The 25,409-nt window shown below is 36.0% G+C and overlaps 1 protein-coding gene across 3 annotated transcripts in view; it reads left to right on the forward strand.

Moving 5' to 3' along the window:
* The window catches only part of ARID4B (AT-rich interaction domain 4B), a 152,536-nt gene that overhangs the window by 69,387 nt on the left and 57,740 nt on the right, over positions 1 to 25,409 (forward strand). For all 3 annotated transcript variants that reach the window (XR_006194326.1, XM_042907712.1, XM_042907713.1), the window contains exons 4-8: positions 402 to 467; positions 4,090 to 4,180; positions 6,824 to 6,903; positions 12,872 to 12,963; positions 21,483 to 21,621. Coding sequence is in view for 2 of the 3 variants with exons in the window: in XM_042907712.1 (XP_042763646.1) it covers positions 402 to 467; positions 4,090 to 4,180; positions 6,824 to 6,903; positions 12,872 to 12,963; positions 21,483 to 21,621 (468 nt within the window). In the remaining variant the exon portion in view is untranslated. The remainder of the gene's footprint in view (positions 1 to 401; positions 468 to 4,089; positions 4,181 to 6,823; positions 6,904 to 12,871; positions 12,964 to 21,482; positions 21,622 to 25,409) is intronic.

Below are 25,409 nucleotides of genomic sequence, written 5' to 3' on the forward strand. Positions count from 1 at the left end.
TGATTCTTGAGCCTGATGCTTAGCTCTCAGTAAATGTTTGTTGTTACTGCTTATTATTAAACTAGGCCTTCACAGAATTATACAGGACCTAATTGCCTAAGGTCTCTACCTTTTTTCCCCTCATTTTTTAGGAAAAGAAATTAAACTACTAATGTAATAAATAATAGTGTTGAGTAGAGTATGATATGTGAAACACCAGCTAATTTAGTCTCGGAAGTTTTCTGTTTAAATAATAAATATTTCAGTGTACTTAGTTAGGGATTGAGATCTTACATACACTAGGTAGCGGTTAGTTTAGATTACTCGTAATGAAAATTAAATCATGCATAAATCATGCATTAATGAGCCTGTATCACTTGATTTTGTGTGTATATGTGGCTAATTAAATTTATGATCTCTAGGTAACATTTAGACATGATTCTTCGACAGTGGAAGTTCAGGATGACCACATAAAGGGCCCGCTAAAGGTAATTCATTTATTTATTCATTATTAATTCTAATGCTTCATTGGAAGCATTAGAATTCCTTCATTAATGCTACATTCATAATTACAGTTGGTCATTTTTTTTTTTTTAATTCATTGGCTGTTTTGTTATTGAGTTGGTCAACATGATTCTCTCTGAATAGACCGGTAGAAAACAATAGATTTAATGTTCAGTGAAACCTGATGTGATAGTAAAACCTGCATTTAGGAATGAAGTGAACATCCAGGAAGCATTGACTGCTTTTTGTGTACTCACCTGTCCGTTTTACCATATTTCACTTCCACAATTAATATGTGATGAATTGGGGATTGAATGATGTTAAGTTCCATGATGATGTGAAAAGTGAGGGAAAAAACCCAACACGTTAAAAACGTGGCTTTTAGAGTGTTAATCCTTTGAAGCAGCTACAAGCAAATGAAAAATTTTTTAAGGGTTATCAGGCAGTTAAAGTGATGAACATGTTACATACAGATGTATTTGCATTCATGTTTCCTCACTGGTAGCTGAAATAAGGGCTCTTCTACTCTCGACTAGTGAGCAAGCTAAAGGGAGTGTGTGGGTAGCCACTGGGCTCTTTGGCCCTTCTGAATGTCTGAAAATTGGGCAGTGGCCTGGCTGGGTGAAGTTTAAGAGTGCTAACAGAATTTACAGATGCAAGAAAAATCCTTTACCAACGCAGCTGTACTTTTTGGAGAACTAGATATGTGTATCTGTCAGTTGTTTGTTTGTGATTGATTTAAAGGCTTTTAATTGGATCCCTAGAGTCTTAGGAGGCAATAGAGAGAACTAAAGCTTATAATTTCTAAAAAATCTTGCCGTATAAAAATTATTTTCCACCATTTCTGTTTCGTAGGTGCCATCTTTAATGTGACACGCACATATTCACCATTGCAGGGACAAAAGAGACGAAACACTGTACTTTTGATGCTTGGCACCATTTATTTAGCACTTAGTATGTGCTAGTACTGTGCTAAATCTTTTGCACACATTATCTTATATAATCCTCATAATAGCTCTTTACAGAAGAAACTAAAGGGAGGTCCAGTAATCTGGCCTTTCCAGACAGTAACGGCAGAGCCCAAATTCCAATAGGCTCACACCTTATAATTGTAGCACGTGCCCTCTGGATGTTCAGAACACATACATACACTTTCATGCCTTGTTTACGTTTTTGCCTCATAAACACACCAGCATATGGCTCTCACTGACTCTGCCCTGTTCACATGCACAGGCCAGCTCGTACAACCTGCAAAATATGTTGTGTTGCAAAGAGATAGAGTAGGCAACTGCTTTGTAACCTCAAGCCCTCTTTTTCTCCTTCTGCTCCCACCTCCTTGTGGTGTAGCTGGTTTATTTTACTTGTTTGGTTTTTCTTACTTTATTACAATTTTCTTTGTGATTAGGGCTTAGTACCATTTTGATTTTGACACAGGCAACTATATTAAATTTTGAGGTCAAGATGTTAAAGTATTTTTCTTTATCTGTTGATTGGTGTGTGTGGGTGTGTGGGTGTGTGGGTGTGTGGGTGTGTGGGTGTGTGTGTAGATTTTGTATTGTTCCCTAAAATACTTCATAGCTTTCTGTTACCTGATAGGAAGGGTCAGCATTTGGGTAAATGTTTCTCTTAGAGGAAATAAACCTACCAAAAGTGGTGGTCATTTGATCTTAATGTATTTTCAGATGAGTTCACATGAAATATAATACCTAGACCACTTATTAAATTAAAAAAATAGTACCACGTATTTTTGACTACAGTCATTTGATAAAAGCTTTGGTAATTCTCCAGTTTCCTTCTCCACTTTGGGCACTGTGTGGGGCTAACACTCTGTTCTATGAACAAGTTTGTTTTTTGTTATTACCATAAAGATCATATATACTTTTAATTTCAGGGGTATGATTGACATATAACATTATATTAGTTTAAGGTATACAATATAATGATTGGATGTTTGATCCATACAGTAAGTCTAATTACATCCATCACCATACACAGTTAAATTTTTTTCTTGTCATAGAGGCTTTTAAAATTTACTCTCAGCAACTTTCAAATATGCAGTCCAGTATTATTGACTACAGTAACCATTGCTGTCTGTTCAATATATCCCCAGGACTATTTTTATAACTGGAAGTTTGTACCTTTTAACCACTTTTACCCATTTTATCCACTCACCACTTCTTTCCCACCCTCTGGTTGGGAAATGACCAGTCTGTTCTCTGTATCTGTGAGCTTCTGGTTTTTTATTAGTTTTGGTTTTTAGATTCCACATATAAGTGATACCATCTGATACTTGTCTTCCTCTGTCTGGTATTTCATTTAGCATAACGTCCTCAGAGTCCATCCATGTTGTTGCAAATGGCAAGGTTTCCTTCCTTTTTATGGCTGAATAGTATTGCTCTGTGTGTGTATGTGTGTGTGTGTGTGTGTGTGTGTGTGTGTGTGTGTGTGTGTATTTCTTTATCTGTGCATCCAGCAGTGGAGACTTAGGTTGTTTCTATATCTTGGCTGTTGTCAACAATACTGCAATGAACATGGGGGTGCAGATATCTTTTTGAATTAGTGTTTTCGTTTTCTTTGGATAGATGTCCGCTAGTGGAATTGCTGGGTCATAGTTTTCTTTTTAATTTAAAAACCTCCATACTGTTTGCTATAGTGGCCGTACCAGTTTATTTTATATTCCCACCAACAGTGCACGAGGGTTCCGTTTTCTTTCCACGTCCTTGCCAACGCTTGTTATTTGTTGTCTTTGATAACAGCCATTCTAACAGGTGTGAGATGATAACCTACAGTAGTTTTGATTTCATTTCCCTGATGATTACTGATGTTGAGCATCTTTTTATGGACCTGTTGGCTATTTGCGTGTCATCTTTGGAAAAATGTCTATTCACATCCTCTGCCCGGTTTTTAATTGGACTGTTTTGGTGTGTTTTTTTTGTTTTGTTTTTTGTTTTTGTTTTTGCTATCAAGTGGTAGGAGTTCTCTCTCTCAGTAAATTGGATATTAACCCCTTATCACATATATGATTTGCAAATATTTTGTCCCATTCAGTGGGTTGCCATTTCATTTTGTTGATGATTTCCTTTGCTGTGCAGAAGCTGTTTGATGTAGTGTTAAAGACCATAAAAATGTAATTCTCAGCATTTTCTTGATCACAATGGGAAATATTAAAATGATTGTCATTAGTGGTACATTATAACTCTTAAGGAGATGCCAGAGCTTGCTCTTAACGGTTTCTCTCCTTCCCCAGCCTCTTTGAAAGAGGAGTGGTAATATGAGGCAAGGGCAGTCAATTTCATAGATAGTGGTTCTCAAAGTGTGGTCTGAGGACCTGTGGGGTCTCCCAAGACCCTTTCAGGGAGGCTGTTGTAAGGGCAACACTATTTTCACAACAGTATTTAGATATTATTTACTTTTTTACGAATTTACTTTTTTGACATTTTCACTGATGGCACAAAAACAGTGGTAGGTAAAACCCCTGGCACTTTAACACAAATCAGTAGTTACTTTTATTCTTCACCACCACGCACTCAGTTAAAAAAAAAAAAAAAAAAAAAGCCAGTTTTTGTTTTGTTCATTTATCTTCTAAACGTTTTTCTAACTTTTTAGGTTGGAGCTATTGTGGAAGTGAAGAATCTTGATGGTGCATATCAGGAAGCTGTTATCAATAAATTAACAGACGCAAGTTGGTACACTGTAGGTAAGGGAATAAATCTTTTAAAAATGTATTTTCAGAGGTAATACAAATAAAGCAAAATTTCCTTGATTTAGCTCCTCCCGTAATACTAAAGATATTATTACTGGTAATTTTTTAATCTTTCCAGGTCTTTAAAATGTTTATTTCATAAATATGTGCATAAAGTATAATTTGAAATTAGCGTATATATTATAAAGTTGAATTTGTAGCTTTTTTCACTTCAAAGTATATCGTTATATCTCTTCAAGAGATATATCTCTTCAAGAGGTATATCTTTTCAAGAGAAACTTTTTTTCTATCTTAACCATTTTTAAATGTATATTTCAGTAGTAAGTATATTCATGTTGTGCAACAGAGAAATTTCTTTTAATTATAGTAGTATGTCTCATAATATTTGATGTGCCATAAATTTTTTTTATTAAATTTTTTCTAACATTTATTTTTTGAGAGACAGAGTGTGAGCAGGGGAGGGGCAGAGAGAAAGAGGGAGACACAGAATCCGAGGCAGGCTCCAGGCTCTGAGCTGTTAGCACAGAGCCCGATGTGGGGCTCGAGCTCACCAACCATGAGATCATAGATCATGCCTGAGCCAAAGTTGGACCCAGTGAGCCACCCAGGCGTCCCTTCTTTTTTTTTTTTTTAATTTTGTTTACTTTCAACTCACGATGTTGCCAGCTTTCTTGCTATTAAAATAAATGGTGGATTGAATGTCTCCTGAATACACGTTATTCCTGTATTTCCCTAGTATATGTATATATTGAGAAGTAGACACAGAGTGAAGTGAAATGAATGTACTTTTAAAATTTAGTAGGTAATGAAAACCACCTTCCTGGAAGACTGTTCCTTTACCCTTTCATGGACAGTGTGTGAGTGCACTTCTTTTCCCAGCCCTTGTAAAATTTGATGTTGGTAATCTATAAAATTTTTGCCCATCTGGATACAAAGCAGTATCTCAGTTTTGTTTTAATATTGCCCCTCCCATGATTACTAGTGAGACTGAACATTTTTTCATATATTTATTGAAAGGAACATCATTTCATTTGTATTTTCTCTCTTTTGAATTGCATGTTATAGTGCCTTTCCAGTTTCCCCCTTTTCCTGTTGGGATGGTTATCTTTTTCTTATTTATAGGATATGAGATCTTTATATATTCTGAATATTATTATCCCCTGGTTCCTTTAGTTGCAAGTATTTTTCTCCTATTGCTTTACTTTTTTTCTCTGCTATCAATTTTCATAGTGTTAGTTTTCCTCTGATCACCTTTTCCTTTGTAGTTTTACTTGTTGAATCTTGTTTAAAAGGGCTTCCTTCCATCGGTGTCATAAATTTATTTTCCAATGTATTCTTCAATTTATAGTTTTATTTTTGGTTTGCAAATAGCTTTTTATTTCTCGTGCAGTTCATTTTTTGAACATTTTGAAATGTCAGATTTCCCCTACCTGCCAAATCAATAGCCAAATATCCTGGCATTATTTATTGAATGGGAATAATTCATATTCTTTAATGACCTCATAGATGAAAATAGACACCTAGTTAAAATGTCTTTGATGATGTCAGAATTTCATGGAGCTTTGAAATAGTATAGATGAGTTTTGTTTATGTTTTTGTGGGATGAGAAAAAAACTTAGGGGAGATTTTAATTTGAGATGAGAAAATTGACTTTATGTAGGTTACAAGACTGAGCAATTCTGGGAAGTAAGTTTGGTGATAATTACGTATGGTTGTCAGTCTCATAAATGTGCACCGTTTAAAAAACATACTAAAAGTTATTTATCCAGTCTCACAAAGTCTCATTTAATATATAAGAACCAGTTTTGTCACTTAGGCAAAAAGTGCTGTTTCTAATAAAATGAAAGCTTAGTAACTTTATTTGAAATAGGGTTATTTTTCCCCCATAATTGGTGAGGAATGTCAGCATATGCTAAAATTATAAAATATATGTATATTTTGTGTATCTATGAACTTACAGTAAATTCTCTGGGACATTTTAGTACTTCAAGTAGTTTTCAGTGGGGAGCAGATTTGTCACCCAAGGAACCTTTGGCAGTGTCTTTGGCAGGAAACATTTTTGGTTGTCACAACTGGGAAGCCACTAGTGGCATCTAGTGGCTAGAGGCCAGGGATGCTGCTAAGTAGCCTGTAGTGCTCAGAATAGCCTCTCATGACAAAGAATTAATCTGCCCCAAAATATCAGTAGTACTCAGGTTTAGAAACCCTGCTTTAAATAATAAAAACAATAATTTTTTTAGGCGCAGTCTGAATATACAAATTTGTACTTGTTCTGGTTTTTGGATGTCTCTATTTACCAGCTGGAAAACTTGCCTTTCCTTTACAATATTGAGATGGGTTAATTAGCATTTAAATAGTTTCTTCCTAAAATGCTAGCTTCTTATTTTCATGTGGTGTTTTCTGGGTCAGTAAATGTGTTCATTTCAGCTATATTGTTTCTTTATCACTAGAAATTGGAAAAGATACTTTAGAATTTAACGTTGTCATTTAGTAAACCTAAAACGTGAACTAAATTTTTAACTGTAATCTTCTTAAACAATCGTTCTATTTGCCCTCAGAAAATTAAACGATAGTTTACATCATCTTGTTAACCTTTGAAAAAATCCTTCAGTAGTTTCCAATTTTACCTCCTCATAGTTTTTGATGATGGAGATGAGAAGACACTGAGACGGTCTTCCCTGTGCCTGAAGGGAGAGAGGCATTTTGCTGAAAGTGAAGTAAGTAATAATTTAATAAGTGACTGTATCTTAATACTTTGTATTAGGGAGAGCATATTTTTCTTTCTCAAGCAACTGACTCGTTAATCAGGAAAATTCATTAATACATCTTACCATTATCCTGTAATCTGTGAATCCTGTTTGAGTACTAGGTGATACTTTTTTTTTTTTTTTCGGTGTAAGAATATTTTAGCATTTGTCCACAAAGAAAATGCAATGAGCTTGCTTAACTATTACCTTTAGGTAACTTTTATGTAGACTCTAATTTGTAAATAATTGTAAAAAACAGATGTCTGGTTTTTTTTTTTAATGTTTATTTATTTTTGAGAGAGAGAGAGAAAGCGAGAGAGAAAGTGAGCAGGGGAGGGGCAGAGAGAGGGAGAAAATCCCAAGCAGGCTTGTCAGTGCACAGCCCAACATGGGGCTTGATTTCACGAACCGTGAGATCATGACTTGAGCTGAAATCAAGAGTTGGATGCTTAACCAACTGAGCCACCCAAGTGCCCCATAAATGTCTGATTAATAATCCACTGGAACCCCATCATCATTGAAGGAGTAGAAACTATAAGCAATTCCTTACTACTACTAGCTGACATTCTTATAGCCTGTCCTCAAAGAGGCCTTGCCTGACTGACCTTTCTGAAGTAGTGCCTTCCATTCCTTTTAATCTTTTTAGGTTGATTTAGTTTTCTTTATATAGCACGTGTCATTCTCTGACATCAGAATATGTATATGTGCTTAGTTAATTGTTCATCGTCTGCCTTCCTCACTAGAATGTGTCACAAGGGCACGTTTTTTAATGTGTCTTCTTCACCACTTGTTCCCAGTTCCTAGAACAGTGCCTGGCATAGTGTAGGAACTGAAATAAGTCGTAGTTGGATGAATAAATGAAGTGCTTATATTTGCCAGGGACTTTGCTCACTGCTTTTTCTTTTTTTTAATTTTTTTTTAATGTTTATTTATTTTTGAGACAGAGAGAGACAGAGCATGAACGGGGGAGGGTCAGAGAGAGAGAGGGAAACACAGAATCCAAAGCAGGCTCCAGGCTCTGAGCTGTCAGCGCAGAGCCCAATGCAGGGCTCGAACTCACGGACCGTGAGATCATGACCTGAGCTGAAGTCGGACGCTCAACCGACTGAGCCACCCAGGCGCCCCTGCTCACTGCTTTATGTACATCATCACATTAACAACGTTATGAAGTAGATAGCATTATTATCTGCAATTTACAGATGGTGAAACTGATGGTCAGAGCTGGTTCTCAAACCAGTATTTTCTAGTACCAAAGCCATGTTCTAGAATTGAAGGGTGTTAAGTTATTGAGAATGGAGGGAGGGTTCACAAAGTTCTGTAAGTTACTAGCTTGTAATCCAGAATTTTAAAAAGGCATATGGTTGAAGTGTTCTATTTTATAGTCTAGTCTATAAATATTAATTAATGCATAGTGTGATCAAACCATCATTTCCTTTTTTCTTGTCACTATTTAGAACAGTGTTTCTTTGGGATTATATTGTTTTGTTTGTTTTGAGAGAGAGAGGGAGGGAGGGACAGAGAGAGAGGGAGAGGGAGAGGGAGAGGGAGAGGGAGAGAGAGAGAGAGAGAGAGAGAGAGAGAGAGAGAGAGAGAATCCTAAACAGGCTCTGCACATCATCACAGAGCCTGACAATTGGGCTCAATCTCATGAACCGTGAGATCATGGCCTGAGCCAAAATCAAGAGCCAGGTGCTTAACCGACTGAGCCACCCAGGTTGCCCCTCTTTGGGAACTTATTAATATTATTTATTAAACTATTAGACTTTTTTTGTATTCTCTTGCTTTGAAAATATTTTCTTCTCTTTTTAATAATTGAATTCTTATTCCAATTCCGAATTTGGGACAGGTTCAGTGTATTACGATTCCAGCCTGTTTTTCCTATTGTACCATTTCTCTGTCCTTCCTTTTTCTTTTTTCTTTTTGTTTTGTTTCGTTTCTCTTTCTGTTTCAGTTTTCATTTCGTTTCTCTTTTCTTTCTCTTTCAATTTTTCTTTTTCTTTTTCTTTTTTTTTCTTTTTCTTTTTCTTTTTCTTTTTCTTTTTCTTTTTCTTTTTCTTTTTCTTTTTCTTTTTCTTTTTCTTTTTTTCTTTTCACTTTTAAGTACTCTCTCTCTACACCCATAGAGGCTGGGACTCACAACTCCAAGATTAATTAAGAGTTGTGTGTTCCACCAACTGAGCCACCCAGGTGCCTCATTTCTCCATTTCCCTGTCCTTCTGTCTTATGAGACTACTTGGTATTTTCAGAATTTGGTTCAAATTCATTTCTTGGTTTCTGCTGAGCACTGCTCCTCTTGATATTCCTCCATGATGTCTTCCATGACAAATTTCTAACCAAATTTGATCCCTTTATTGTTTGATCCTTCAGCGCTTCTCTTACTCTTATTTGATTTTTTTTTTTAATTACTTTTCTTATTTTCCCTGTGAGATTTTAAGCTGTTTGAGTTAGTAGCCATGTTTTTGTCATTTTGATGGCTTTTCTTTTCCCAGGAGAGTTTTCTACACAAAAACCTTCAGGAAATATTTGTTGAATTAATTGCGAAGGTTCAAATACAGGAAATACACTTTAGAATTTGCAGTGAATTTGGCTTCTTACACAGACTGATGAAGTAACAGAATTCTTTATAAGTTTATATAGTTTTTTGTTTTTTTTTTTTAAGTTTTATTTATGTAAGTAATCTCTGCACCCAACCTGGGGCTTGAACTTATGACCGCAAGATCAAGAGTCTCACACTCTTCCGACCAAGCCAGCCAGGAACCCGAAGTTCATGTAATTCTTAGAAATAATTTCATTTCCCTTAGAACGTGTGTACAGGTATAGTAGGTCGGTGAATATGGGGGCTTGAAGACTTGACTTTTCATCTGCTAAGTGAAGGCATGTGCCTTATTTTTTTTTAATTCAGAGAAATATCTAAAATATTTTGTTTTTGTCAGGAGAATTTTATAGTTCATAAGACAGTTATAGTGTAAAGGCTGAAGCAACATGAGCAAGTAGCTCAGTGTATCCTTCTTACCTTCTAGGAGGATCACTTTTACCATGTGTGTCTATATGTGTTAGATTTCATATTTTGCTGGCGGGTACTTGGAATATTGGTGTACTGTCCCTTACCATTGTCCTAAGCCAGGTGCTATGTTCGGTACTAGAGACAAGCATAAGCCAAGTAGCCCTGGAATTTATCCTGAGAGTAATTTACCATCTGTTGGAGGAGAAAAAACATTAATCAATCAGATATTTTAAAATTATGAATGTATTGAGTTCTGTGGTAACATGGCCAGCAATGTATTTAATATGCCATCTATATATTCTTTCCCTTAATTTGTTATTTTTGATATTCTCAAAAAAGCATCTTTAATTTTTTGAAAGATTCCTCAGGGCATTGTTATTGGTAATAACTTTGGCCTTTGAGCAGAAAGCCATATCATACTGGCAGTATGGGGGCTCAGTAGTTCCATTAATAAGCTACATACTTAAATGAAGATTTAAATTCGAGATTTCCATGATAGGAGATCACAATAGCACTTCAGTCCTCTGAATTCCAACACTAAAATCGCTGGTTCTACCATAACCACCTTAGAGAGGATGTTGCCCATTGCCTGAGTGTTTGGGCATTTCTGGAGGACATTCCTGATTTGAGTCTGTCATTCAGAAGTAGTTTCATCAGCTGGTATTCTCTGTGCATTTACTACATGCAGGTGAAAACTAAAGAAAAGTGAGATAAAATCTCAGCTCCATATTTCCTGCAGCCCAGTTAGGTAACGGATATAGGAATGTTTCCCCCAGGCCTGTGAAATTTTCTTTTAGCCTTCAGTATAGCCGGGGGTCTCTGCTCATTACCTTTTAGGCTTAGACAAGACAGATTCTCCCCTCACCTCAGTCTTTTCTGTCACTTGAATTAGACGTGCTTCTATTTCCCTGGACATGATTGGAGGCCAAGGACAGAGATACTGCTTCTTATTGTTCTAAGTATTACATAGGGAAGGAAATCAGAAATCCTGGGTATTTTCTTTCCTGTAACTAGTGACTAGCAGATGCTTGAAATAGAAATCACAGTACTGAATAGAAATCTTTGCTTTCAGGAGAGCAACTTCAGTTGTAGGGGAGTAAGGTGAGAAAGTGACCCAGATTAATTTATTTTCTGTTTACCAAATATAGTGCTTTGAAATTTTTGCCCATGGGAAGCATAATTAAGAATTAATGACAAGTGGCTTCTAAAGAGTTTTTATTTGGCAGATTATTGTATTTGGACCAACTTTGCCTCCACATATTTTTTAAGTGCCCAATTTAAACAAACTAAATTTGTAGGATTAGGTTTTATGCCCTATAAACCTATCTTTTGAAGGAATTATTTTTCATGTTTTATGGATAGTACCTTTTACTGTTGTTGGACACCTAGTTATATGTATCTCAAATACATTTACTTAAGTTAAAACACCATAGATTATTAATATGCTTGCCCCTTTCACATTTTAGTTCATCATCGTTTTGACAAAATTACCTGTTTTAAAAATAAAAATTAAAAATTTCCTTTTGAATATTAACGTTAGTTTATATTTAATAGCTATCTGATCTTAAAAAAAAAAATCTAAGTTGGTGTATACCCTTTCATGTAACACCCTGGTTTATAACTTTGAGAACTCTTTATCCTAAGTACTTACTCACCCTTCTGTCCATCCTGACAGTTTTTCTGGGATCTTTAGTTCCCCTGGCATTCATGACATTATCTGTAACAGCAGAGCGTCTACTGGAGTGATGAAAGGAATAGCACTTGTGTGAAAGATCTTAAAAATGCAGAGAAAGTAGGAATATTATCAAAACTGATACTCAGAATGAAGTTAGTTGGGATAGTGTCTTTAGATCAATACCTTAACTTTTTAGATACAGAAACCTTTTCAGGAAATGATGGCAAGAAAAATTTAAGAAATACTGGATACTGAGAAACGAAGGGAATCATTCCAAAATCCCTTTCTGCTTTTAATCAATAACCAGTTCCTCACCTGGAAATCGTTGTTTTAGAATAGGGTGAGGGACAAAGGTTTGACATGAACTGTCAGTTGACAAGAAGAAATGTTTTCTTATTGATCACTGTCTTCATACCAAGCACTGTATTGGATGTTGCAGATTAAAAAGGAAGGGGAAATTAAATGTAGAAAAGCTAAGTTTACATTTCTTTTTTTTTTTTTTTTAATGTTTATTTATTTTTGAGAGAGACAGAGACAGAATGCAAGTGGGTTAGGGGCAGAGAGAGAGGGAGACAGAATCCGAAGCAGGCTCCAGTCTCCAAGCTGTCAGCACAGAGCCTGATGCGGGGCTCAAACTCACGAGCTGTGAGATCATGACCTGAGCCAAAGTGGGTCGTTCAACTGACTGAGCCACCCAGGTGCCCCTACGTTTTCTTTTTTTTTAAAAAAAAAAGGTTCATTGTAGAAAATGTTTGCAAAGTAGTAATACAGCCTATCTAAAGCTGTTTTCCAAGCAATTGATGCGTTTTTTGGGATGATTTTGTTACTTATAAGAATTCTGTGTTATGGATTATGATTCCCTTTAAACAAAGAGAAATTTGAGTAGCAGCTGGTCCCAGTTTAGGTGTTAGGTCCTTACATGTAGGTTTTTATCTCTGAAATCTATTTTCTAGTGTCTGTTTTGTATTTTAATCATTCTTAGAAGTCTGTCAGCCTTCAAATAGATAACGAAACCATGTGGAAAGAAGAATAAATTTCTTTTCACTTTTTCTTTTTTGTTTTTTTCCAGCAGTGGGCTCATTCATCTTGATCCTAATATCTTTGAAATGACAGTTTCAATCTTCAGGAAAGTTGTATTTTAGTCTTCCTTGGGGGCAGTTTTTAATCTTAAAATCTAAGCATATTAAACTGATTTGGTTTAAAAAGGAAAAAGAACTTGCAACGTAATAACTGTGCTGGGTTTATGTTCTTACCCACAGACATTAGACCAGCTCCCACTCACCAACCCTGAACATTTTGGCACTCCAGTCATAGGAAAGAAAACAAATAGAGGAAGAAGATCTAATCATATGTAAGTCCATTTTCATAACTGTTAGTTGAACCTGAATTCATTTCTCCTTCTAGTATTGTTTTAATAGTTATTAATTTTAAATTGTAATTTGCAAAATGCTAACTGGATCTAATAGTAATTTCAGACTCCTTAGCACGGTGTTTGAGATTCTCCGTGCTCAGCCAGCCTTAACAGGTGTATATCTGCCTGCCATTTCTCCCTACATGTATCTTGATGCTATGGTCAGTATTCGCTGAATACAGCCTTTGTTTTCCTGATATCATGCTTTTATTCATGCTCTTTTTTTCTTTCTCAGATGCCACCCTTTCATGTCATTGACTCACACATTCAGTCCTCCAACAGAAATGCTCCCACCTTTATGTGAACTTTTTGTGTCTCCCTGCTCTTTCCTTGAAAACAGATGTGTTTTCTTTCCTCTGAACCCTCTGAATTCTGTGCATTTATCTCATGTCAAAGGTAGTATTTCACCTGTTGTTGTTATTGTAGTATTTGTTTTCTCTTCCTAATAATCTCCTTGACAGAAACCACCACTTATTTTTATGTCTTGCAGTTGTGACATATATTCTACCTAACAAATTACTTTTAATGGGACGTGCTTAGGCTCCAAAGGCTCTACATTAAAAAGGATCACAGGATCAAAGGGGTCATCAGAGATAAAGAAACAATCTTCAAACAGTTGCCAAAAGGAAAATAATTTATTGCAAAGGACTGAGAAGCAGAATGGCATCAGACTTCTCCATATTAACACTAGATGCTGGTAGTCAGTAGAAGGCAGAATGGAGGAATTGAAGTCTCTATTAAAAAGGAGGACTTGATTACCTGATATAATGAAACACTGGGAGGAAATTAAAGATATCATCTTAACAAATAGAGAACAAATAGCGAAGGCATTAAGTAACTCCCCCTGGAAATTATCTAAGAAAGGAAAACTTAATATAGGATGGAGGGTGAGGAGGTGTCTTAAACATAAAAGTTGAGTCCTAGTAACAATAGGAAGTCAGCAGAATAATGTCTAAAATGTATAATACCAGTATAAGAATATTCTTTAGAGATAAGGCAGTAACTCTCAAAGAAATAACTAAAATAGTTAAAAACATAGTTGCCTCCACAGGAGCAGGAGAAGAAAATTGGAAGGGATGGGTTTTTAATTTACTGTCGGAGGTTGTCTCAAAAACAATTTTGAACATTTTACTTGGATAAAATTAACAAATTTTTAATGAGTCTAAGCCCAAATATTTTCAGAGTAGCTGTTAAAAATAAATAGTGAGTTGGATTATGAAATCTTTAGTGTAAGTGAATGCTTTCGTTCAGTATTTTGAGTTAGGTATTAAATCTAATTGTGGCCGAGCTTTGGAGACAGGACTGCGGTAAGCACTGTGTCTCATGTTACTTTCAGCCTTACAGCAAACTCCTGAAGATAGGCATTGCTTTTACCCATACTAAAAACTGGGGAAATTGTCCTCATACACAATAAGTAATCCAAAGAACACGGGAGGAAAAGGACCAGGACTTGAACTCACCCATGTTCCATGGACCTTTACCCATTCATTGATTGACTCTTACTTAGATTGAGTAGTACTTCAGTTACTTTCCAAGTTAGTTTTAACAGTAAATAAATAGTGTCTCATTGAGGGAGAAAATGGAAAGACTGATACTTGCGTTGAAAAAATATTTGATAATAGTATTTTCCTACTGTACTTGTGATTCAGGCCATGCCTTTTTTTTTTTTTTTTTTTTTTCTTAACTCTGATACTTTAAGAAAATATTTTTCTTAATTACTAAGTGAATAATTTCTGTCACTTGTGATTTAGCTTGCTGATGACTTGAATATTTTTAGGGTACTCAGGGCGTAACTATTATTTACTCTTGTGCATATGACGTTTAAAATTTGAAAAATTCTATCCAGGAAGAAAAATAAATGAAAAATGTATGATGGCATTATTCACATGAAAGAGTCCTTTTGTGATTATTTGATGTTACTGTGATCTAATAATGTTATCACTTTTTTCGAGGGCTGTTAACATTGCCATAAAATATTCACCGAAGTGCTTATATAAGATAAATCTTTTGATGTCTGTTTGAAAATTAATGACTTCAATTGTATATTAAAAGTTTTTATCTACCATTGCTCATTAGTCTTCCCATAGTTTAGTAGTCAACTTCTAATTATGCGTCATGATGTCAGAACAGTGAGGTGGGGTGTATTTAATGCAAAATTATTTCATTAGTGAAGATTTCTACTTCTCCTCTAGCTTTTGAGAGTGGTAGTGTTGCCCAGTTGTTAAGAGTGTGAACTGTGGAGTCGGTGACTTGGGTGTGAATAACTGTTTCTGCCACTTCCTTGCTGTATAACCTTGGGCATTTTACTTAGTCTTTTCATGCCTCAATTTTCTCATCTGTAAAATTGAGATATTACCTATCTTTCAGAGTTGTTGCAAAGATTAAATGGATTCTTAAAGTGTTTATATAGGAAGCACTATGTAAATACTAGATACATCATGAATTGAATGAAAAAATTTTCATGAACTATTGGTATGTAACATGAGTTCATTCATAAAATGTGTCTATATGTGAGTTTATAAAAATTCTGCTTACTTATTGTTTATGTCTGACAGGTAGAACTGTTTTGGGGTATATTTGAATTATTTTTTTTTATATTGCTTTTTAATTTTTTAATTTATTTTTGAGAGAGAAAGAGACAGAGCATGAGCAGGGGAGGGGCAGAGAAAGACAGCAACGTAGAATCCGAAGCAGGCTCTGGGCTCCACGCCTTCAGCACAGAGCCCGACGCAGGGCTCGAATTTGTGAACCACAAGTTCTTGACCTGAGCCGAAGTCAGCTGCTTAACTGACTGAGCCACCCAGTCACCCCTATATTTGAATTTTTTGAAACAACATTTCTGTATTATATTATATTATATTATATTATATTATATTATATTATATTATATATATTGCAGGAAAAACTGTTTTTGTATCTATCAAAAATTCTTTTTAAACTTTGAAAAAGATGGCATCTAATATTTAGACATGTTTTACCTTTCTTCAACTGTGATCTAGACGTATAAAAATAAATTTAAAGATCGTTTATAGAATATCACCTAGAGTGATCTACAAAAGTGACCCAAAATTATGATGTATTAAAAAATCTATTAGCTGAGGTCTCCCTTTCTTGAAGATGAGACTAAAGCATGCAGTTGTCACTGAGCAAGTTGATCTTTGCTTTTTAAAGACTCCAGCAAATATCTAAGTAAGTGATTTTCCTGTTGTGAATAATGAAAGATTTGCTGTTGGGATTATATTACGTATGTGCAATGTATGGCAGACCGAAGGTTGAGAATTAACTTGTAGGGAATGACGCCCTGCTCATCCGTCACCTTGTTTGGCTTGCTGTCCCTTCCCGCTCGCTATTGTGGTCATTCTCATGGCCAAGGCACGTAATGTTCTTGTTTATTAGCACCTTATGCCGTAGTATGTAGGCACTATAGACAAGTACCACAGTTGGAAATTCCCTTCTTCTTAATTATACTTCCTCAAAGTTCTTTCTCCCCTTTCTGAGTGATTTTCTACAACAGAGTCTTGGACTCGGACCTTAAGGTCATTTACCTGACCTTCATTTCTGCTTCCATTACTCAACTAAAAAAGTCTTCATTTTTGGTTCCCTGATTGTCATTTAAAATGTAATTTTGTACAGGGGCACCTGGGTGGCTCAGGTTAAGCATCCGACTTCAGCTCAGGTCATGATCTCACGGTCTGTGAGTTTGAGCCCCACATCGGGCTCTGTGCTGACAGCTCGGAACCTGGAGCCCGTTTCAGATTGTGTCTCCCTCTTTCTCTCTCCTCCCCTGCTCATGCTCTGTCTCTCTCTTCTCAAAAATAAATAAACGTTAAAAAAAATTTTTTTTAATAAAAATAAAAAATAAATAAAATGTAATTTTGTACAAAGATAAATGAAGCTGTCTCTTCCCAGGATTCCCCAGACTCCATTGTTGCATAGTATATATACCACTACCTTCATTTTCTTTTAACAACTGTTAATCCACATACCAGTAAATCAGCCTCCAGCTCTTCCAAAATTGATGATTTTTGACACCTTCCTTCAGATGAATTTTATGTATCTTCTACCTTTAGTTAATTCTAATGTATTCAAGTATTTTCTTAAGATTATTATTCTCTAGTTTTTTAAAGCAAGTTGAAATTTTCCCTTAAGTTAGCTATTGTATACAGGTATTTTGTTTGATTCTGCCTAAACAATAGAATGCCTGAAATTATAGAAAAATCGGTGTATCCTCACCCCCTCAAAGTGTTTTCCAGTAACGAGGCAAAAGTATATATCCAGCTGCTACAGTAGGAAATCAGTCTGCTTGCCATTATTTTTTTTCCTGTTCAGAACAAGAATAAAGCATAATAAGGCCCATAATGATTCTTGATAGCAATTATTTATGGGCACAGATTTTACTCACTGACAGTGCTAAAGTTTACCCAATAAACTAGTGATTTGTAACTGACATTTACAGGTCTGCAGATCTTTAAAAAATTTTTTTCATTGCGATGCATTTAACATATCACAATTCACCCTTTAAAAGTGTACAGTGTGCCTTGTTTTTCAGTGTATTCATAGACTGTGCAACCAGTACCACTAATTCTGGAAGACTTTTTAATTATTTGCTGTTTATTTTGATATGACAATTTGATTCTAGTTTCCTTCTTGATAAAACTTAGGGGAAAACAGCTTTTTAATTTAGTGTGCAAAATTTGAAACCGAGTTACTTGCCTGAAATAATAAGGAGCATTGAAGTCAGAATTACATTTCCAAATTGAGCCTCTGAAGTTCCTAGCTGAGTTTTCTGCTTGTGTTTCATCATTTGCTGTTCTTTGGCACATGTCTTGTCTTAAGTTCTTCTTACTTGATTCACAATTAATGGTAAAAATTAATTTATAATTGTAATTCTTACAATTAATTGTGATCAGCTTTAAGTAATCAGCTGTTGGTCTGTGCTTGTAAACATTTCTGTGTAATTAGCTTTGTTTCCAGTGGCATCATCAGATGTTATTTCACAAAGACAGTACAGTATTTTGTTCTGGCTCAAGTAAACAAATACTTTCTTACTACCAAAGAAGCAACAACATCAGAGGGGAATAAAAGCCAAGCAGGTTCTCTGCTTGCTCTGTATTTGCTCCCTTAAAATACTTTTGATGCTCATTTATTTTTGTTCCATCAGTTCATTGAGTGCTTGTCTTGTGTAAATTATTTCCTGACCAAACTCCTGTAAGAGGAGAAGTTAAAGGGGTCCTAGGTGCATATAATGGTGTGGTTTACACTGGTTGTGTACGTTATGCCACTTGTTTACATTTTGTGATTTCAGGAGAAATAAAATTCGATATACCATAGTAGAGAGAAAGAAATCTATTCAGTTCCATTTATTTAGTCAGCAAATATGTATTGAATATCTATGCTTGTGCCAAGCACTGTTCAGGTACTTGGAATATATCAGTGAATAAACAGGCATTGATAAGATGTCTGCCCTGAGGCTTATATTCTCTCATACGGGGGAGATGGGTCAGAAAGAGAAAACGTAAGAACGAATTAAGCAGATTATATAGCATGATAGATTTTTCAGTGCTGTGGGAAAACAATAAAAGGAGAGATTGGGACGGGCAGATTCTAAATTTGAATGGGACAGTCAGGGTAACCTCATTGAGATGACATTTGAACAGAGACTTAGAAGAGTTGAGTGTTTCCAAATGTCTGGGGAATAGAGCATTCCAGGCTCTGTTTGACTGCAAAGGGGGAGTAGGAAAATGAGGTGCTAGTAACTGGTGGAGAAAGTGAGGTCAGGGGATTTTTCTTTTTAAAATGTTTGTTAATTTATTTATTTTTGAGAGAGAGAGAGAGAGAGAGAGAGAGCGAGCAAGCACAAGTGGGGGAGGGACAAAGAGAGGGGGAGACAATCCCAAGCAGGCTCCAGACTCTGAGCTCCGAGATGTTAGTGCAGAGCCCAGCTGGGGACTCAGACCCACGAGCTGGGAGATCATGACCTGAGCCCAAGTCTGCTGCTTAACCGACTGAGCCACCAAGGTGCCGCAGGGGATTTTTTTTTTTTTTTTTTTAAGTGGGAGAAATAAAGCATGTTAGTGGAAATAAGGGTATGCTGATAGGACTCAATATAGCAGAGGTAGAAAAATTGACACAGGAGAGGGAAACAAGCATTGTGGGAACAAAGTCTTCATTTGGGGAGTCGAGGGGAAGAAATCTAGTCCATGAATGGGAAATGGTTTTAGAGTGGAACTTGGACATTTAGTATGTAAAGCGGATAGGTATTTTATGTAGGCAGCCCTTTTATACATATATATATATATATATATATATATATATATATATATATACACACGTATATATATATATATATGTACGTATATATATATATATGTACGTATATATATATATATATATATATATATATATACACACACACATACACACACACATATATACGTATATATATGTGTGTGTGTGTGTGTATATATATATATACACACATATATATATGTAACTTTCTCATGTCTGAAGTCTTCACGCTTGTTAAGTCTTAAGAAACAAATGAGAATTTTCATAAAGATGCAGATGACTTTGTTAGGCAAATAAAGCCCAGTTTTCTGTCTCTGTTTTACAGATGTGATCTATGTTATCTGTGATACTGGGACTTTCTGTCTTGCTAATGATAATGACTTAAAGGGCGTCTATTAAATCCTAGCTGAATAAGTTTTTTATAACTGCTTTGAAAAAGCAGTGATTATGGTTTTAAGGTTGGTTGTGTTCTACAGCCACTAGAAAGTGGAGAGAGAAAAGTCATTGCCCTTGAGAAACACTTGTAATCAAGTAGAACTCAGACTTGGGAAGTCTGTCATGACTGCCGGGAGCTGTGTGTCTATTTTTAAGGTTTTGTGCTTTGCTAATACCAAGCTGTATTGGTTTTTCCTACCTTCTGTTACTTTCTGAGTAGCAGTTGAACTACTATAAGGGCCATTTGAAGTACCCTGGTTCTCAGCAACAAACTTGGAAAATTTGCTTTGTTTCTGCCAGGAGAAAAGTTTTAAGTTACTTGATCATTGAAATCAAATAGTGATATTTCCCATATTGTTCTAAAATGTTTAATCTTATTACAATAGTTTTTTTGGGGTTTTTAAAAAATATTTATGTTGAAGTGTATAAATATAAAGGAGTGACATTTATATCTCCATCCCTTTGGAAAGGCATCGAGACAAATTTAGAATATATTAGATTTATGCCAATCAACCAAATAGATAAATCATGTTTAAGGTTTTAAAATGATTTTTCAGCTTACATTTTTTGTCCGTGAACTTGGTCATTGCTGAGTATCTCAAAAATGTTTTCATCCCGTAGGTAATCAGTATTCGCCATTATTCAATTTTATTTTATAAAAAGAACATACATTGCAATGGTTTATTTATTTCTTTTTTTAAAACCTTTAAAAATTTCTTTTAAACTTTTTTTTTTTTTATTTTAGAGAGTGAAAGCGAGCAGGGGAGAGGGGCAGAGAGAGACAGAGAGAATCTTAAGCATACACCACACTCAGCACTGAGACTGACATGGGGCTTGATCCCATGACCCTGGGATCATGACCTGAGCTGAAATCAAGAGTTGGACGCTCAACTGACTGAGCTACCCAGGAGTCCCTGTGTATTCATTTCTTAGTGTCTTTACTTACTCTGAGCATTTTGAGCTGTCATTGTTATAATCTTTATTTTCTTTAACACTGATTGTGGGCTTTCTTAGAACCAGATTCAAAGGTAGAATTTTTGTTTGTTTTGTATGATTTTTTTTTTTTCTTTTTTAGTTTTCATTTCTACTATACTTTTGTATAACATCACGTGGGTAGTTTTAGATAGTCTCTTTTTCTGTGGGCAGGTAACTTCTTTCTAATTTACTAGTCCAATATACAGTGTAAACTGAAAGGAATTTTTAATATAATACAAAATAACAATGTTATACAAAAAAACAACAAAATAACAGTATTATACATTTTGTCAGTGCCTAGTTTGTGTATATTTGATATTAAGGATAGCAATGCTGATCTCTTAGCAGATTGTCTTCTTCACCACCCTAACCTCCCCATAAATAAAAATGTTTTTCCCTTTTTAAAGTTATCTTTGTACTAGGATTATAAAATTTAATATCTTGGGAACTCCCAACTCTTTTGAGAGTAGCATCTACTGTATTTTTGTGTAGTACTGGGATGTTTCATATAGGGCCTTAAGCTTTTTGAGTATTGTGTTCTTTCCAAGAGATTTTTAGGAAAATGATGTGCTTTATTTTAATGATAACCCTTTTTATTATTATTTAGAAATTTAGAAAATTATATAAAAATTTAAATTTGCCATTCTGTAGGTTTTTGAAAATGGGATAAGATTTCTGGAATACCTGTATTTATCAGCTTGGTATGCTCATTCTCTGTGAAGATAAATGGAAATATCTTTTTTTTTTTTTTCTTTTCCTAGACCAGAGGAAGAGTCTTCTTCATCCTCCAGTGATGAAGATGAGGATGATAGGAAACAGATTGATGAGCTACTAGGAAAAGTTGTATGTGTAGATTACGTTAGTTTGGATAAAAAGAAAGCACTGTGGTTTCCTGCATTGGTGAGTAACTTCAGTATAAAAGAGTTTAACTTTCAACTATTTAAGTTCATGAAGAGGACAACTGATAATCTTACTAGTATTTTTCACAAGGACAAAGTGGGGAAATGGTTTTAGCATCATTTAGTTTACACAAATATTACTTTCAAAATTGTCTTTGAGTACCAAGAACTCTTGAAGTCATCCAAGAAAGGCCAAATTTTGGTAATTTTAGAGGCTAGGTATATGAGAGTTCATTATACTTCTCTTTCTGTTTGGGTAGAAAAGTCATAATGTAAATTTTTACAACTCCTAAATTCATCATGCAGAAGATTGCAAAAGAGGAGACTTTCTTTTTCTACTGTTAACTAAAATAATGTCTGTCTATCCTCCTTTTCAGTGAACATGTTTTATATTCTTTATCCTGAGCTCAGTTCAGTGTTTTGCACAAAATAATTGCCCAGTAAATGCCCGTTCTTTCAATTAAAACTTAACATTGTATCTTATAATTAAAACTAAAGAGGGTAATTATTTGTTTTAATAAATATAAATGCTTTATGATACCTTTGCATATATCCATCTGTCCATCCAGTATTTATTGGATGCCTGTTGTATGCAGGGACTGTGCTAAGACCTTTACAGGGACTATGAGGCAGGTATTATTATTTATCCTCACTTAGTGATAAGGAAACTGAGTACTGGAAAGTCGAAGTAAGTTGGGTAATAAACTGAAAACTTAAGTGTCAACGTATGAGATCATTTCTTTTTTCCTTAAGCACTAAGATTTCTTTGTAAGAATTTCTTTTGAAAACATTTTTTTTTTTAATGTTTAATTATTTATTTTGAGAGAGGGGTGGAGGAGTGGAGAGAGAGGGAGAAAGAATCCCAAGCAGGCTTCACCCTGTCAGTGGAGAGCCCAACACAGGGCTTTATCTTAGGAACAGTGAGATCATGACCTGAGCCAGAAATCAAGAATTGGATGCTTAACCAACTGAACCATCCAGGTGCCCCTGAAAACATGTTTTTTTTTTTTAATTTTTTTTTTTTTAATGTTTATTTATTTTTGAGACAGAGAGAGAGACAGAGCATGAACGGGGGAGGGTCAGAGAGAGAGGGAGACACAGAATCTGAAATAGGCTCCAGGCTCTGAGCTGTCAGCACAGAGCCCGACGCGGGGCTCGAACTCACGGACCGTGAGATCATGACCTGAGCCGAAGTCGGACGCTTAACTGACTGAGCCACCCAGGCGCCCCTTGTTTTGTTTTTTAATGTTTGTTTGTTTGTTTGTTTGTTTGTTTTTGAGAGAGCATGTGCATGCACGAACTGGGGAGGGGCAAGGAGAGAAGAGAAAGAATCCCAAGCAGGCTCCATGCTGTCAGCGCAGAGCCAGTAACGGGGCTTCGATCCCACAGATGGTGAGATCATGACCTGAGCTGAAAATCAAGAGTTGGATGCTTAACCAACTAAGCCACCCAGGCACCCACAGCCCAGGCTGTGCTAACAACTCAGAGCCTGGAGCCTGCTTTGGATTCTGTGTCTCCCTCTCTCTTTGCCCCTCCCCTGCTCATGCTCTGTCTCTCTCAAAAATAAATAAGCTTAAAAAAAAAAAAGTTTTCTGTGTCTTTTTCTAAAACAACAGGAATATTAATTTTTTCACTGTTAGTATATTCAGTATTATGATTCTCTCACCATAATTTCTGAATAGTTTTCTTGATGATGGGAAAAATATTTAAGGATTTATGATGTTGAATTGTCAGTAATCTGCTTAGGAACCATCTCATTATCATTTAAAGAATCTTAGAATTATTCATATATGTAATCCTTCCCCCCAAAGTGAGATCTTTTGGACAGTGATGAGTACTTTTTGTCAACTAGGGTGTAAATCAAACAAACTTGACATAATAACATAAATAGTATTTGGGTTTCAATTTTTGAAATTAGTTTTTATAAATTGAGTAAATTTTACGAGTGTTTAGTAACATCATGCTAGGAAACAGTCGCGTACTCCCAGGACCTGTGAACAACCTCCATGGGTTTAGCATCTCCCCTGGCCAGGCACTGTGCTGAGCTTGTCAGTATAAACAGTCTCCTTTATTCCTGAGACTGAAGATAAGTGGTATTTACCCCCATTTTAAGAGAAGGAAATCTTAGCTTCCATGACTCATGCAGTTGTCTTTTTCAGTTTCCTTCATGGTTTCTCCTCTAACCAACCTTGAAATGTTGCTGTTCAAGGTTCAGAATATATCACTCTGTATTCTCTTTTGGGTGATCTCATCCCCTTTTATAGCATTGGTTGCAGAGTTAACAAACTGAAATGCCTTAGGGACCAAGAAAAGAACATACATGGGTGAACAGGATGAAATACGGATTCTCATTCCTGTGGCAGAATGGAAAGTGATCCCACTTACACACCACCAGCAGCATCGGCCAAAGCTATCATATATGTAATTTTTGAAACCCATGAGAAAGTGTGATTCCTTCAGTAGCTCAGTTGGTCAAGTGGAGGACTGCAAAAACCATGAGAAAAAAAGGTAGATTTTATTCATAGTTTTAGACCTAAGTTTGAGACCCTTAGTATTTAGGCTGTTGACTCCCAAGTTTATATCACAGTTCAGACCTCCATTGTGAGCTCTAGACTTGGGTATCTCTCTATTTAGTATCTCCATTTGGATGTCCTTCAGCCACCTCAAAACTTAATAAATTTAAAACTAAATGTATTCTCTCCTCCCTTCTTCCAAAACTTGGCCCTTCTCCATTGTTTCCTCTCACAGTGAATGACATCATTTGCACAAGACAGAAACCTGAGCATCCCTCTGCTTGCTCATCTCTTCACTTCCCTAATTATCTCTCATAGTTCTCTTTTCTTTAATTTGCCATTGCCACCACTCTGCCGCCAAGTCACCACCTCTCACCTGGATGTTTTAATTCCATTTTAATAAATAAATAAAAATAATTGTAACTTAATTTTATTTTTATTCTTTTTTTAATGTTTATTTTTGACAGAGAAAGAGAGAGAGAGAGCGAGCATGAGTGGGGGAGGGGCAGAGAGACAGGGAGACACAGGATCTGAAACCGGCTCCAGGCTCCGAGCTGTCAGCACAGAGCCTGACACAGGGCTCGAACTCATGGACAGTTGAGATCATGACCTGAGCTGAAGTCGGACACTCAACCGACTGAGCCACCCAGGCGCCCCTATTCTTTTTTTTAAAGTTGGATTTATTTAAATAATTTCTGTGTCCCACATGGGGCTTGAACTCAGAACCCCGAGATCAAAACTCACTTGCTCCTCTGACTGAGCCAGCCAGGCACCGCCTAAGTAATTCTTTAAAAGGCAAAGCAGTTACAACATTATCCTTCCTCAGAGCCTTTCCTTAAAGATTTTAGATTTTATTCTAAGAATTAACCAGAAAATCTGAACGCTTTTCATCTCTCTTAATCACTCCAGGCAGAAAGTTAGCCACACTGCCCTTTTGCTCTCTGGAACAGGGTTCTACTGCTTCCTGTCTCTGACGCTTCCTGTGATTAGTTTCCTCTGCTTGCAGTGCACCCCTTTGCTGCATATACATGCGTACGTGTACATCCCATGTCAAACCACCTCCTACTCAGGCTTGAAAGCTGAGCTTAAATGTTGTGCCTTCAAGGAAGTGGTCCTGTGGGGTGCCTGGGTGGCTCAGTCGGTTAAGTGTCCGACTTCGGCTCAGGTCACGATCTTGGAGTTTGTAGGTTTGAGTCCCACATCAGGCTCTGTACTGACAGCTCAGAGCCTGGAGCCTGCTTTGGATTCTGTGTCTCCCTTTCTTTCTGCCCCTCCT

The sequence above is a fragment of the Panthera leo genome, chromosome D2 (genome assembly GCF_018350215.1).
Source record: "Panthera leo isolate Ple1 chromosome D2, P.leo_Ple1_pat1.1, whole genome shotgun sequence".
In the NCBI taxonomy this organism is placed as follows: Eukaryota; Metazoa; Chordata; class Mammalia; order Carnivora; family Felidae; genus Panthera; species Panthera leo.